The 17,444-nt window shown below is 33.3% G+C and overlaps 1 protein-coding gene across 1 annotated transcript in view; it reads right to left on the bottom strand.

The window, feature by feature from the left end:
• The window catches only part of BLTP1 (bridge-like lipid transfer protein family member 1), a 204,592-nt gene that overhangs the window by 147,995 nt on the left and 39,153 nt on the right, over positions 1 to 17,444 (bottom strand). The window contains exons 11-16 of the mRNA XM_080795525.1: positions 16,305 to 16,384; positions 14,063 to 14,213; positions 10,673 to 10,829; positions 10,184 to 10,262; positions 7,904 to 7,995; positions 6,302 to 6,419 (exon numbers count right to left, since the gene is read on the bottom strand). Coding sequence (XP_080651651.1) covers positions 6,302 to 6,419; positions 7,904 to 7,995; positions 10,184 to 10,262; positions 10,673 to 10,829; positions 14,063 to 14,213; positions 16,305 to 16,384 — 677 coding nt within the window. The remainder of the gene's footprint in view (positions 1 to 6,301; positions 6,420 to 7,903; positions 7,996 to 10,183; positions 10,263 to 10,672; positions 10,830 to 14,062; positions 14,214 to 16,304; positions 16,385 to 17,444) is intronic.

Raw genomic sequence — 17,444 nt, 5'->3', positions numbered from 1 at the left:
GAACTTCCTAATTACAAGTAGGGTTGAGCATTTTTTCATTTACTGACTGATTTTATTTACTGACTAAATACCTACAGAGTGTCTTCTGTGTGCCAGACTCTGTTCTAGACTCTGGGAATATAATGGTGAACACAAACACGGCCCTGTTAGTATTTACAGTCAATAATCTCTGATTTCTGATTTGTTGTACTGCCAGTTTGTATGGTTTTAAGTCTTGCAGTTTAAAATTATTCATTTATTTAGTCTGCCTATCCTCTGGTACCTTTTTTTTTTAATCCCGATAAGCAAAAACTCTTTATATAAAGATATGAGCACTAATCTAAAACAGTGGTTTTACTTTTTCTTAAGGCATTCATGTCACTTATATGCCTATACTCCCAGCAATCATATCTTTCAGTACATGGTCTCCTCCTTAAGGTGTCAAGCTCATCTCTATATACCCATACTATGTAACAGTGCTATGCATAAAAAATTAGAACTTTGTATATATGAGACAGAAAAATGGCTAGAAACAGTATTTAGCACAGTCTGACAGCAGACAGTACTGGGTTTAAATTCTGTCTTTACCATTTTACTAGCAATGTAATCTTAAATGAATAACACAAATGCTATTGGTTTTCTCTTTTACAAAATGAGGACAACTTCACAGACTTATGGTGAGAACTGAAATTACATGTGTCAAGTTTTAGCACAGTAACTGCCACAGGGTAAGTATTCTATGTACGGAAGCACTTATTATTAAAGATATTCTAAAGAAAATAATAGGTAAAAATAATTAAATATTTGAAGTAGTTTCTTTGGATTTTAAATGAGATTTTATCTTTAAACTGAAAGATATTACATTCAATAATGAAATCAGAAGTCAAATTTATCTTATATAATACATGAACTCATATAAAATTTAGCTGCAATGTACAAAAGCTTGTGTACATTAAAAATCCCTCTCTTAATAAAATGGCAAAATAATACATTAAATATCAAATATCAGTAATTTAAATTAATATAAATAAGATACAGAATTTTATATCAATCAATTGAATATGGTAATTAACCTGTTCTATGAATAAAGGAAAACTCCACTTGACAATTTTAAGTGTATTTTTATTTCACTGAACAAGCAATCACGTGGTTCATCATACTGTATAGTATCTATGCTTACTATAAACTTTTACTTCCCCATGCCACCCTACCTAACAACTTTCTAATTTAATTCTTTAGCACAATGGCTAGCAATAGAGAGATACCCAAAAGTCATCTCTGGAATTAATTCTTTGGAATTAACCAACTCTACAGTATAAACTTATCATTAGTCAAGCTGATTTTTCTCTTTTCTTCTTCACCAACATTTTTAGTTCTGCACTTTTACTCAAACTATTCATTCTATCTAAAATAAGTATACTCTTTAGTATCCTCTCTGCTAAAGGAAAACTCCTAAATATCTTAAATATCTCCCCCACTTACTAGCCTCATTGAGTCTGACCAAGTCACTGAATGTTTCCCTGCTTCAATTCCTCTCATTAAGTCAGGGATAAGAGTAACAGCTATCTCTTTTCAGAGTCATGAAAGTAATATAAATGAACATGCTTTAGAATGTTCTATGGAGACAAACTACGTAAATTATCAGTTAATATTACTGAGCTCATTATACAAAGATCATTTCAGATGTTATGGTCTTCCCCTTTTCCTTCTCTGATTACTAAGGTCATAGCCATTTCCTCTGCATTCATGTCTTACATGCATTTGTTATTTCCAGTTCATGCTAGCAAAATATATACACTGTTTTGTATCGCTTAATTTTCTGAGTATAGTGCACATGCCAATAAACTTGGGACTGATAAATAATACAAAACAAGAAATGCCCATAAAGAGACATGCCCATAAATTCTCTGTGGGCTGACATCATGGTTTAAATTTGTTTTGAATCATTATTAATAAGAGACTTTAAACTTAACATTGGTTCCATTTATCTACTTTACACTTCTAGTTAAAAGACTGAGATATAGGGGTGCCTGGGTGGCTCAGTGGATTAAGCCTCTGCCTTCGGCTCAGGTGATGATCCCAGGGTCCTGGGATGGAGCCCTGCATCGGGCTCTCTGCTCAGCAGGGAGCCATTTTTCCCCCCTCGCTCTCCGCCTGCCTCTCTGCCTACTTGTGATCTCTTGTCAAATAAATAAGTAATATCTTTAAAAAAAAAAGATTGAGATATAATTGCTAGTAAACACAAATTCAAATAATCCACTAATCATCTCAGGAAACCAATGTAATTTTATAAAGTTATTAGCTAATTTCTATTTTAACAAGTCTTACTTGTTTTTTCTTCCATATTTTATTTGAATTTTCAAAATATTCTGCAGTATAGTCTCATTACCACTTTATACAATATCTTTACTGATAAATATTTTAAAATATGGTAAAATATTTTTACTAGCCTCAACTATATTTATTATGTATTTCTCTTTAAACCAAAAGTTGGTTTATGTATGTATGTTCCATACATACATCTCATTAGCAGATGGTCTTATCAAATAATTTTAAAAAGGAAGCAGTTATTTCATGACTGCCTTACCCATTTAGACAACAAATTTTTTAAAGTTATTAAGTTGTGATGAGCACTGGGTGTTGTATGGATGTGCTGAATCACTATATTTTATGCCTGAAACTAATATTACACTGTGTGTTAACTAAATGGAATTTAAATAAAAACTTAAAAAAAAGTTATTAAGTTGGTAATCTAAATATTTACCTGGATAAAACTCATGTACAACTCACTTTATAATTATGTTGGTAGGCAAATACCTCATAAAATATCAATCAGTTGTACTGGAGCTTTGTAATACTGTTACCATTGTCTTTTCCTCCTCCTTATCAGAGTAAATCTAAATCAATTTCGAAGGCAGAAGAGACTTCACTTCTGCCTCTGTCTTACATCTTTTATTCCTGAGATTATTTTTTATATTTATCATGAAGTTCTCTTTGCCCCACACTAAAATCTGTTAAGAACAACTTTATCGGGACACGTGGGTAGCTCAGTTGGTTAAGCGTCTATCTGCCTTTGGCTCAGGTCATGAGCCCAGGGTCCTAGAATTGAGCTCTGCATTGGGCTCTTTGCTCAGTGAGGAGTCTGCTTCTCCCTCTGCCTACTGTTCCCCTGCTTGTGCTCTCTCTCTCTCTGTCAAAAAAATAAATTTAAAAAAAAATAACAACTTTATGTAATAATTGGCATAAGAATGGCTACTGAGGAGTATTAGGCATGCCCTCACACCAAATTTGGTCATTTGCTTTCTGCAGAATTCTGTCAATGGGGAAACAGAAAACTGAGAACAGAGAAAAGCAATTCAAACACTATGACCAAGTATGGTCACCACCAGGCTAAACATGTTACTCTCTAATAGTCATCCTTTTTAAAGAATAAATAAGGTTTTAAAGGATTCTAAAAAGCAATAGAAAAAATATGAATAAAAGTTACAGCTGTAAAACCTGGGATATGAGAATTTAAGTTTTGTATCTTTCAATTTTCTTTAAATTTCTCCAAATAAATTTTAGGGGGAAAAAAAAACCCAAAAAACAAAAAAGTGACTGCAATATGTATAGGCTTAGAGGTTAGAAATAAAGAAAATAATTTAGGAAAAAAAGAAAAAAAACTTTTTTAAGATTTTATTTATTTATTGGAGAGAGAGTGGCGAGCAAGTGAGGTAGCAAGCACGGGGCAGGGAGGGGAGAGGGGAAGAGGGTCAGAGGGAGAAGCAGACTCCCCACTGAGCAGGGAACCCAATGTGGGGCTGAGATGATGACCTGAGCCAAAGGCAGATGCTTAACTGACTGAGTCACCCAGGTGCCGAAAATAATTTAAGGAAAACATGGTTGTAACAGAAAATGTGTACTTGTCTATTTGAAAATGACTAGTACAATGCTCAGTCTAAATTAAAGTGTTACTACAAAGTTAAAAATTTTAAATCTTGAGGAAGTATCTATTCCAAGTATTCTTAGCACTGCTAAAGTCTAAGAATGTGAAATGTCTGGAATAAAAACAATGTGAAGGATTAAATGCTTAAAAATAGGAACCTATTTTAAAAGGTTAGCAAAGTTATAAAATACAAAACCTTAAGTGAGAGAGAAATGGCTACTGTTGAAGAAACTAAATATAACAGATTCTTGAGCCAGACAACTTGGGTTGGAACACTAGCTCGACAGACTTACTAGTTGTGTGACCCTGGACAAACTGCTTGACCACTCTGTAACTTACTTTCCTCATCTGTAAAACAAGGATAACAATAATATCGATCTCAGGAATTATTATAAGGATTCAACAATTCAATATGTGCAAATTGCTTAGAACAGAGACAGACACATAATACACACTGTGAATTTTAGCTATTTTTTTAAAATAAATTGAGCAGTACTTATTCAATGTTCAGCTTCAATTCAATGTTCAGTACTTATTCAATGTTCAGCTTCACTGACAAAAGTTTAACTTGCCAGGGATTTTGTTACAAATTCTACTACTGGGACCCCGACTCAAGCCTTGAAGAATTATATAACTTCAAGAATTTAGAAGCTTTCTATCTAGTTCCCACAATAAAGTTCCCAGTCAAATTAGAAAACAAATATAAAACACTTACGATTGAACATATTGTAGTAATGGCATTATACAATGCCCAAACTCTAACAATAGCAAAATTAGGGTAGAAATTATTATCTCTATTTCACAGATAAGGAAACAGAAGGTAAAATAATTAGATAATTTGGCCAACATCATATTGCTAGTAAGTAACGTAAGGGCAGGACTATCTATGTATACCTACCACCATAGCCCCAAATATCTAATAGTACTCAGCACAGATCTGATGTTTGTAAATGACTGGTGGGTACAGGGAAGGATGGAGGGATGGATGAATGGATGGATAGATGGATAAATGTAGCAATCAGTGAACCAAATATTAGGTGCTCTGGGGTAGCCACTGACCCTGGCAAATCAGCCCAACTCTGTTTAGCTAAACTTTCTATGGGAAGGTTCTATAAACGCAACTTATTTTTATGTAGTCATATATATGTTAGTCAGAGACCAAGAGTGCCTGCTCCTAAACCCATGAAATATGAGTAGCTACCGTACTATGTTTCAAGAAATAAAGGAATTTTTTCCAACTAACGATAACATCAACTCAATATCCATGCCAATGGAAAGAAGTAGGAGTTCCAAACACAAAAATAACATACCCTCGTGCACTGTTGGTGGGAATGTAAACTGGTACAGCCACTATGGAAAACTGTATGGAGGTTCCTCAAAAACTTAAAACAGAAATACCATATGATCCAATAATTCCACTACTGGGTATTTACTCAAAGAATATGAAAACACTAATTCGAAAAACTGTATGCACCCGTTTATTGCACCATTATTTACAACAGCCAAGATATGGAAGCAAACTAAGTGTCAACAATAGATGAATAAAGATGTGGTGTGTGTTGATGTACAGACACACAAACACACACACATACACACACACACACACAGGAATACTAAACAGCCATAAAAAGGAATAAAATTGTGCCATGTGCAACAATGTTTCACTTACATGTGAAATCTAACAAAACAAATAAAAAGCAGAAAAAGACCCATAAATAGAGAAAACAAACTGTTGGTGCTCAGAGGGGAAGAGGGTAAAGAGATGAGAAAAATAGGTAAAGAGGAGTGGGAGGTAGAGGCTTCCAGTTATGAACCGAGGAAGTCTCTGGAACGAAAGGCATGGCATAAGCAACATAGTCAGTGGTGTTGTAGTAGTACCGTATGGTGACAGATGGTAGCTATACTTGTGGTGAGCACAGAGTTTTTGAGTCACTGTTGTATAACCAAAACTAATGTAACGTGTCAACTATACTTCAATAAAATAAAAAAATAACATACTTGGCTATTTGAATATACTGTTCGTGGATTACATAACTGAAACAAAATAATAAAACTATGCTGATGCCTAATTCAGGCAAAGAAAGAAACTGATTCATCCTCCCCAAATTATCCCCTACTATGATGACACAAAGCACCAGCCTAAGATGAACTCTTTCATTTTTTTTGGAAGCCCAATTTTGGGTTGGTATTTCCCTTGTTTGCGGTAAAAGAGAACACAAAATACCTATATTTAAATTTTCCCTTTTATATTCTTAGCCCAAAAAGAAGTGTAAAAAAAAAAAAAAGTATGAACTCTACCAGAAAAATCCCCATGTTGAATCTAAAGGCAAAACATACTGAATGTAAACAAGTTCACTGTGATAAATCTCATTATATTTACATTTATTAGAAAATTACCAGTAAAGAAGTTCTTCTGTGCAAAGATAAAGTGGTAGGTGGCTTTATAAACCTCTAATTCACACTGCCAAGTCTGTGGCATGTTCCATATTCGGGGATAACTGGCATTGATGTGGAACTGCAAATGAAATGTTAAGTAAAAATGTTAGAGCTTAAAATGTGACAGTTTGTGAAGAACATTAGAAATAAATTCACACATACACTAATAAGAGTAATTAAAACTTATTTTCCCACTGAGCTGAACAGAGGTCCCTTTGAGATTCTAATATTACTTAAGCTAAAGATCAGTATCTATGGTTATATCCAGCTCCTTGAAATAGTAAGCCATGAAAACTTTAAGAACAAAGCAGACTAAAGTTTTGATACTGTACTCTAGCTAAACTAACAGAGTAGCAACGAACGTCCTTAATTCCTCTTTAAACCTAATCTGTTATGTGCGAGGCTCAGGGTTTGGCCATCGGTGCCTTCCAGGTTCCCGTTTGGCAGTTTGATAGGGAGCTTTATAATGCATTTAAGGTGTTTTATCATGTATTCCATCTGCCAAAGTTTGGAGATTCTGCTAAAGGCAAGAGCTGCCTGACCAGGAATAGCATTATTGCCCAGCACCGTTTATAAGCAATAGCTCAGGAATTCATTAAAATGCTAAATATGCCAGTTTAATATACATTTATAGTATTCAATATATTCTTGGTAATTACAATTTTCTCCTCTTAATTTACATATATATGTGTAAAAATGCTTTTTTTACACAAATAAGACCTAATATAAGAGAATCTTATAAAAGAATCCTTTCTGAGTATCAGCCATTCTACATAGTGGCTTTTGTTATTATTGTTAATGTTGTCTTCCCTGATGAAGAATAATCCACCTGATAATGAAATGAGGCCCCAACCTGCCATTTAATCATAAATACTTCCATATTTTTTCTAATATGGAGCAATCTGCAGTATCAATAAGATTTTCTTCTTTTTACCTCATTCATCAAATAAAAAAGGAAAATGACTTATTAAGCCATGAGCAGGAATCCAATGGGGCCAGAAACATATAGTGAAAAATTATCTCATTTATAACACAGGAATCAGTCTAAACATAAAATAAAATTTAAAAATAATCTCGGGCACCTTGGGTGGCTCAGTGGGTTAAGCCTCTGCCTACGGATCAGGTCATGATCTCAGGGTCCTGGGATCAAGTCCCACATCGGGCTCTCTGTTCAGCAGGGAGCCTGCTTCCCTCTCTCTCTCTCTCTCTGCTTGCCTCTCTGCCTACTTGTGATCTCTCTCTCTGTCAAATAAATACATAAAATCTTTAAAATAATAATAATAATCTAACAACTTTTCACATTTTAAAGACCAAAAACCATGCTAGCACAGCCTTATATTCACTTTGCCCATAACCAGAAGCAGAGCAAAAAAGATGCCAGAGTCCACAGCACTGGGAATCTACTCCTCTTCCCAAAAATAACACCAAAAGCATCTGATAGTTCTTGAATGAGAAGATTAACTATTTAATAACTTCCTGGTCATTAAAATTTTATATTAAAAAATTAAAACCAAATTCCGATTTTATGTATGTAAACAGTATCATCATATACTCTAGACTTACTGCTAACATTTCTGCTTCTAAAAGGGTCCGGTATTGCATGCTGGTGGTAGCATCAACATGTAAGAGCTGTCCTTTAATTGCAGGAGTATAACCTAGTAAAAGTGAAAACACAAAAATTAAGAACCTAAAAAGATGTATGTATGACTAAAAATTTTGTACTGGAAACAACTCCCATCACCACCCAAAGAAGGCATCTCTGAAAAATGGTAATCAGAAACTATACAAATATATCCCAGTGATGGGGAACTTGCTATCTAATAAGTGACCTTTCTCATTTTGGACAACTCTAAAGGAATAAAGTTCCTTCTTCACAAAATGTCCTCCTAATTTTGCTTGCCAGTACAATACTGTTAAGTCCATCCTCTAAATGACAGTTTTCAACTACTAAAGACGGCTCCCATGTCTCTTCTTCTCCTAGTGACTCAAAGAAAGTTCTTTCAATCATTTTCCTTATATGAAAAATGCTCCATATATAATGATAGTTTCTAAACAATGGCTATTCCTTATGTAATTAATGACAGTTAGCAAACAACATAGCTCCATTCTGAACAAAAGAAGAAAACTGCAAAGTATTTCACTTCTTTTCTTCAAGGGCTGCCCTTCTATGAACACTAATGCTACTATGGTCATTAGTCTGTAACTAGTTCAGCATGCATCCTATTCTGGGCATTTTTTTTCAAATACCCGAATCTCTGAAAAAAGTTTTAAATGTGTTTGAACTATATTTTGTTAATATCTATGACTTTATCTATGTTTCCCCTCAGACAGTCATCTTAAAAGCCACCTAACCTTTCCCAAGAACCTACCTGACTGGACTCTCCTTAGACCCATAACTCACTCGGAGTTCCACAACCAGTGTGCTGTGGCACCAACCACGAATTCATAGTAAGTATGCTCGAGATATCGATTCCCTCAGCCCTCAGTGGATCCCTTACCCCAGGTGTACCCATAACTGCACAAAAGAAAGGTGAACAAATATTTCCTACGTGGAATATCAGTTTAAAAATGGTAGAAGCACTCCCTTAATTGAATCATTCTCAATTTTATGCAACCCCTCAATTGTCTTTTTCCTCCTGCTGTGTCTCTGTAAGGCTACCCTAAAAGATGTTCTTTACAACTTACTAATCTGAACCACCCAGTCCTAGAGAATCTCAAGCATCTGCTTCAAGACTAAGTATGACCATTCTTCTACAACAAGCAAAGGTAAGGTTTAAATCTTCACTGAAAGAGCCTCAAAGGTACAGGGAAAAGATTCTCTATGCCATTCTCAGTCACTGTTTCACAACTGATTATCTAAGTAGATAGACCCAACTCCTACCTTTTTATACAAGCTAATGAATGCAGTCAACCCACTAGTTTCTTTCTCCTTATACCAGGAAAAAAAAAAGGTGATAGAAACAAGTAAAGAGAGCCAAGCATGATATAAAAACTACTTGAATTATACTCAGCCATAGTAACACTGTTGGTTAATGACTTAAAAATATGGGTAAGTTGCTATTCTCTGTACTCTCAAGAAGTGAATAAATTAAGTAGAATTTCACTTTAATTATTCTCAATTACAAATACACTAGGAGCGTGCTCGCTTCGGCAGCACATATACAAATACACTAGGAGGATAGGAAGAAGGAAAATGAAAAAGGCTATATAATATTTTGATAAATTTAACAAAAGGTATTTAATCACATTATTGATTAACTTGTATCAGAGTCCAAATTTCAAATGTATGATAAATTTAGATTAGCTTGGATAAAACTATAGCAGAGTATTATTTAGTATTTTCAATATGAAATGTTCTGCTTTCTTAAAGTTATATTTTTCAAAGTACCAGAATTACTCCCTAACAAAATCTATTAACAATAAAACCTTAAAACAAAGCCTTTCAGTCATTCTATCACAACTGCCCATAAACCATGTGCCAGGTACTAGGTTCAGCACCAAGTTTATAACAGTTTTAAAAAAAAATAAACAGCACCTGGTCTTACAGAGCAACAGACTAATAGGAAAAATACATTTTAAACAAATTATCCTCAGTTTTACAAAAAATAAGTATAGGGTATGATGAAAGCATAAGACCTAACTTGATTTAAAAATTTTCCCTTCTCTGCAGGTATACAAATAATTTGATTATGTAATTAATATGTACTATCAAGTAAATATAATAGAAAGCTGAAAAAGAAAACCCCATTAATTTTAGTCTCAATGGGATAGCAAACTATTATTTACAGATTAATCATTCCCCCATTAGTCATTTAAAATAGGAAAGTACTCATTGCAGCTTACCATTTTCCTCAACTGTCATTGGAATATTAATTTCTAAATATGAGCCAGCTCCTACATTTACATGTACAGCATTTGTTTCCTATCAAAAGAAAAAAATTAAACCATATAAAACAATTACTTTCTCACTATTTAATCATACTCCCATCTTTTTCAGTCATTATCACAGATAAAATATAATCATCAATGATATGAAATGGGTAATAAAAGTTTCTAAGAACAAAAGTTCAAAGTTTTAGTAAAAATACACGAAAACAACTTGGCCAGATATAAAGAAGAAAATGAACCAGATTATAGAATTAAGATTTATTATTAACTTTTCCTACTTTTGGTACTTAATGAAAGCAACATAAATACAATTATTGTGGGGGGAGGGTGACAGGAAGCTCACAGAAATGAATCTAAGTATAGAACTAGTTACCAGAAAAATACCCTGGAAAATAATATTCAAATTTTAAACACTGTTTTCTACTATATTATTTCAAAAATTACCCTGTTTTTGGTAAACAGCAAATCAATTGTAGCATCTGCAATAATATTCATTCGCAGTTCAAAAGCAAGGATCTGTCGCGGTCTCCCAGGCTGTGCAATCTCAGAAACTTTCAGAACTTGATAATCAGGTGGGAAGAAAAACTTCCACAGACAATCTCTATGTAAGGAGGTATAAAGAATAACTTGTTACTCAAAATTATATCTATAAGGGAGCAAAATCAGTATTCTAACTTTGTACTATCACTGCTATCTCATTTAACAATTGGACATGAAATAGAAAAAAAAAAAATAAGTCACAAAATAACACCTACACTAATTTCCTTTCAGTATAATGAAAGACTCTTTTCTCCAATGTTTTATACTTCCAAAGATCAATAAGCTTTAAGTATTTTTTTAAAGATTTATTTATTTATTTGAGAGAGAGAGCATGTACAGGTGCGCACACACATGCACAAGAGTTGGAAGGGGCAGAGGGAGAGAATCTTCACACAGACTCCCTCACTGAGCACAGAACCCAATGCAGGGCTCAATCTCACAACCCATCAGATCATGACCTGAGCCAAAACCAAGAGTCCCAACACTTAATCAACTGAGCCATCCAGGTACCCCAACAAGCTTTGAGTATATAATACACTATTGTCAAATGAGATACCGGTAAGAACAAATCTGCACTGTTCAAGCATACTGTGAGAAATTAAAGACTTCCTACAAGCATATCAAGAGTTAAAGAAAGAACTAAAGGAGGATGGTTTAGTTAGAATCATTCCACTATGGATGAGTTATTTAGCCTTTCTGAAGACACTTGACCTGCTTTCTCATCTGAAAAAGGAATAACACAACTTGCCTCATAGAAGAGATCTGAGGATTAAATAACAACCTATATGGAAAAGATTTGACAGTACATGATGCTTGAAAAAAATGGTTATTATTTCTTTTATTTTTATAATCACTATTATTTTTAGAGGAGGGGAGGGGCAAAGGGAGAGGGAAAGAGAGAATCTTAAGCAGACTCCATACCCAGGTTGGAGTCTGATGCAGGGCTTGATCTCATTACACTGAGATCATGATCTGAGCTAAAATCAAAAGGCAATGCTTAACCAGGTTCCCCTTACAATCATTATTTTTAATCAATAATCTATCAATAAGAATCTAAAGGTCAATAGATGTCTAAAAAGTAAAGAAGCTAAGGCTCTAATACATTTGCCTCCCCTCATCATTCTCACAAAGATGAAAGAACCCAAGGACTTTCCATTTCAGAGTCAAAATTAATGTAATGTTATTCATACATTCAGAGAAGGTGACAGTTTATAGCTTTTAAAAAGGGAGGGTTGAAAAAGTAACAAAAAATGCTACTTGGAATAAATAAGGTAGGGAAAAATTAGATGAATAGAACAAAAGGTGAAAACTGACCCATTATAGACTATAACTTGCCATCAAGTTAGTGTATATGAATGAAAAAGTTCTGCAAATGTTCTAGCTACAACATACAAATACATGAAACTAAGACTATTAAAGATTTAAAAAATCCAATATGATCATTGAATGAAAATGGACTGTTAGGTGGATATCAGGATATAATGAAAAGAAGCGTGGACTTGAAAGGCTGGTCTGAATGTTAGCTCTAGATGCTACAGCATCATTATCTTGCCTAAATCACTGAATCTCCATTTTCTCACAGGTGTAATAAGCTTACCATATCTGCCCTACCTACATATCTCACTGGGTTATGAGAATCAAGTGTGAAAATACAAACAAAAGCACTTATGTGAAAGCAGTAAGAGGCTAGACAATGTTGAAAATGTTCGCATTATTATAACTATCACCTATCTAAGGATTAAGTACAAATCTCATACGTTTGTATTTCAACTCTGACATGAAAACTCTCAGAAAGAAAATATCATGAAGGAAAAGCTGAATATCATAATGATTCAGAAAAATCATGTAAAGGTGGTAGAATGAAATCAAAATCCAGAAGCTAACAAGATCAAAATCTCTTTTGAAGAGATCAAAATCTTGTCACAAAACTGAATGAACTATCCAATAGCAAAATAGTTGAGATTTCTTCCTAAATTTCTTACATCTTAGTGGATGCTAAGAAAACTGACCTTATAATTAATTTCTGATTACAATTCATATTTGTATAGAAACGCAAAATGGGGGAGAAGAAAGGAAATGGATACAAAAGAGGAAATGCACTGTTTGTACATGTTAAGTAAGAAGTATCGTTAATAAACTAAAAGCATGTGAAAGTAAGTTTTTCAGGGCACCTAGGTGGCTCAGTTGGTTAAGCGTCTACCTTTGGTGCAGGTCATGATCTCAGAGTCCTGGGATCGAAAGCCTGGCGTTGGACTCCCTGCTCAGTAGGGAGTCTGCTTTACCCTCTCCCTCTCCCCACCGTCCCGCTTGTGGTCTCCCTCTCTCACTCTCAAATAAATAAAATCTTAAAAAAAAAAAAAAAAAAAAAAAAGAAGAAGTTTTTCTTTTTTCTCTTCTTTCTTTCTTTCAAATAAACCTGAATGAATGGTTTTAAGTCCAGGTTAAGAAAGATACTGCTGTTCTCTTCTGGCAGTGGCAGATCTACTGAAAAGAGTCGATAAAACAAATTTTTCTTTTTTCCTTTTTTCATTTCTCCACATAATAAGTCAGTTTAGTTTTTCTGTTCATAAACAAGCTTGAATGGAGAAATACAAGCCAAACCATTCACTGAAGCAGATATTATTGGGCTGTTGATGGACTAATGAAGAGTGCTGATACTGACTCTTTTTATACTTGTTTTAAAAAGTGCTTTCGACCTAGCTTGTTAGAAGAAATACAAAGAACCATAGACTGTATAGTTTAAACAAGAGAAATTTTTTCATGGTTCTGGAGGTTAGAATTCTGTGATCAAGGTGTTGGCAGGTTTGGTTCCTTCTTCTTTGTTATGGCAGTCTTAGCAAACTAGTACAGTACGTTTCTAAGTGCTTCATCAAGACTTTTTCCTTACCTCTACCTCAGTCCTTAATAAAACTCTTTTGTTTGTTTTTCCTCACTGAAACTGAACTATATGTCTTTTGTCTCTGGATCTCTACAGCCCAACAGTCCCTGGCAAACTCATTGATTAAATACAAAAGAAAAAACAAAGAAACCAATAAATGTGCTCCTCATTCACCATTTTTCTAACAAATCAGCCCCCCCTTTAGAATGAACTTGCTTATGCCAACTTATAATTTAAATTAAAATTATAATGTATAATTATAATTTGAATTAAAATGCTTATAATTTGAATTAAAATGCTTAGTGATATCTTACCTGCCATAATAAAAGAGCTTATAAAATATTAAGCCACTTTATTATAAAATTTATATCATTCAACATTAAAAGACTTACTAGAAATATAATTTACTCAAGTACCTTTGCCTATCAGCCCATGGCCCATAGTTGAAATCTGTTCCTTTACCACAAACTATATCCAGTCCCCAACACGGAGGCAAATCTTGTAATTTGCAATCCTCACTGCTCATTTCTCCTTCAATATTTTCTTCTGTTTCTTCTGGAACAAGTCCTATATTGCAGAATATACAATAGAAAGGTAATTACTTAAAATTACTGTTTAAAGATTCTCTAGACCAGGAGTTCTAAAAATGTTGCTTTCAGTAATCCTTTACACCCTTAAAAATTACCAAGGATACACAGTGGGATTTTTTTGTATTATCTCAATCATAATTTACTGTATTCAAATTTGAAACCGGGCAATTTTTTAAAATTTTATTTTTAAGGTAACAACTCATTGTGTATTGATGTAATAAAATGTTTAATAAAATTGAACTCATTACATTACATTTAATACAACTTAATGAAAATATGATGAAAAAATTATTTTATAAAAACTAAACGAAACTTTAATTCCATTTTTAATGAAAGTACTTTTCAATGAAAAATAACCATATTTTCTAAAACAAATTCATTTAGAAGAAAGTGTTGGCATTGTTTTTATTTCAGCAAATCTCTTTAATGTCCAACTTACTAAAAAATAAGCAAATTCTCAAAGCTGCTTCTGCATTTAATTTGTTATTTAAGTATCTGAAGAAAACCTAGCCTCAAACAAACAGCTATTTAGAAAAGGGAGGAGTATTTTAATAGCTTTTTCAGATAATTGTGGATATTCTTCTCTGACACTATACCAAAATTCAACAAGTGGTAGTTAGTTGCAATGTGGATTCTGAAACCCTATACTGAATTTTTCATACTCCACATGAAAACTTACCAATCTCCCTTACACTTTGAATGTGTCTTTTACCCATGGCATAACTTTGTAACATCTGGAAAATATTGGTTCACAGAGACACACATATGTTTTCCAAATACTGATAAATTTCATCCTTAAACATTTTTTTAAAGATTTATTTACTTGACAGAGAGAGAGTGATCACAAGTAGGCAGAGCAGCAGGTAGAGACAGAGGGGGAAGCAGGCTCCCTGCTGAGCAGAGAGCCCAATGTGGGGCTCGATCCCAGGACCCTGAGATCATGACCCAAGTCCAGGGTAGAGTCTTAACCCACTGAGCCGCCCAGGCGCCCGTCATCATGAAACATTTTTAAAATCACATTTGTTAATAGCACTGGTGGTCTTATCAGAAAAGTCCTTAAACTCACAGGTGGTAGACCCAAATTTTCCAAAATTCTGATTTTCACATGAAAGCTCAAAAACATAGTTTGTCTCTAGTTGCTTCTTCAAGTAAAACTGGTGCTCCATGAAAAGAGCATATAATTCAGCTAGAAACTCAACTATACATGTCCTTTTCCTCTAAACATCAGTATACTTTGGTATATTATATTATGCGTACTTGGCCATTTCACACTAAATATTAAAAAGTTTACTTTTATATTATGCGTACTTGGCCATTTCACACTAAATATTAAAAAGTTTACTCAAGGGTCAAGATTTGACAGAAACACTTTTTACGGCTTTATCAAAGTTTTTTAAACTGATACTGGCATTTGTTTAACTGTAAATGCATGGTAGTGAAAAAGACAGTGATTACTAGTATAGTTTGGAACCTCTGTTTTAATTCATACTAAATCACTTTCACCCACCATTGCTTTTGTACCAGCATGCAAATGTCAATATGGTTAAAAAGGCAAGTAACATCCTCATTTTCCTCTGAAAACACTCTGATCTCATAAAACCCATGAAGGCATAAAAAAAACAGAATTAGGAAAAAAGGGCTAAAAATCCAATGTTTAGTTACTTTTATAAAATTCAAGCCACCTGTGAAGCACTCTAACCAGCTAGATTTCAATCCTTAAACTTCAAGCCTCAAAGGATTTTCTTCTTAAGCTAGCATGAACTACCTTAACTGTCACCACATTCTCTAAAGGTTTTCACACCAGGTTACTTGCATTCACAACTTTTAAGGTATACCTCTGAAAACAGAACTGAACAAAAGATTCCTATATTGTTCTTTTGGTCTGAAATAGTAATATTCAATTTTTGATAAATGACACAGACATTTTTTAGGTAGGCACTCTTCGATCCACATTTATGACTTATTGATGTTTATTTTTTCTTAACTAAGGAGACTTAAAATATTATTAGATATCAACATTTCATAGAATAGAAGTGCAGCTATGAAACACACTTTCAAAAACTAATACCTGGCTCATCCATGTAGTAGTAGATGTCAACATCATTTGACTGCATCACCACAAACCCTTCTCCCATTAATCTTGGTGGTCTATAGAAGGAGGGGGGACAGCAAACTAAGTACATCTCCAGAATATAAAATGTTCTGTATTCTAATAAGGTAGTAATAGTTGAGAACAAAAAGAGAAAAAAATCTAAAAAACAATCAAGTGTAGCATATTGAAAAGGGAAAACAAAACATCTTTTACATAGACAATGAAGTTTTGCATAGTTGTATTCTATATTAGACTAAATAAATTGGTACTGAAAAATTTTAACCAATATATTAGTTTCAAAAAGAAAAAATGAAAATTTGTTATACATTTTTAGCTTTAAAAGAGAAAAATCAATTTAAAGCAAAGTTTGATTAAATATAATTGAAGAACAATGATCATTAGAATAATCATATTCTGCATTAGCAAAAAAATTTAAAATTAAACTTTAAATTCAACCATTTTATATTAATACTTTATAACTTAATAGGAAATATTCTATATATCTGTAAAATAAAGTTTAATCTTTTAGAAACATTAAATAAGAAAAATATTAAGTCATTTTTTAACAACTTGATATTATCTTTGTCTTTACATTATCTATTTCTAAGAATATTTAGTTGATCAACTTGAAAAAATTCTGGAATTAATGTTTCTGTACAATCACTTTCCCACAAATTATTAATCTTTACTTGCTTTGATTCAACAACTTTTCTCTTTTTTGTTCATATACCACATCTTCCTTCCATATCAAAATTAACTTCTCAGTCATTAGATAATATATACAAATTCAACAACCTTCTTCTAAATATATATTAAATGATGAAGGTTAATGTCTAATGTCATCATTCAATTTCCACACTTACTTTGAAGAGTGAAAAATACAATTTTACCTTTTTATAAAAATTAGTAAGAAAACACCTTTTTATCTTACTCTGTAAACATCATAAGGTCCAGATTTATTCAGTATTTTAAATTTTACCCATAAGATATAGAACTGTGTGCACAGCCCACATTCTACAAGATGCTTAGTGAAGTCTGTGATTATGAAGAACGAGATGAGGTAAACCCCACAGCATCCCTGCTACTCACATAGGGAAAACCTCTCCATCATTCTAG

The sequence above is a fragment of the Martes martes genome (assembly GCF_963455335.1).
Source record: "Martes martes genome assembly, chromosome: 2".
Taxonomy (NCBI): Eukaryota; Metazoa; Chordata; class Mammalia; order Carnivora; family Mustelidae; genus Martes; species Martes martes.
This window is presented reverse-complemented; position numbering and strand designations above follow the sequence as displayed.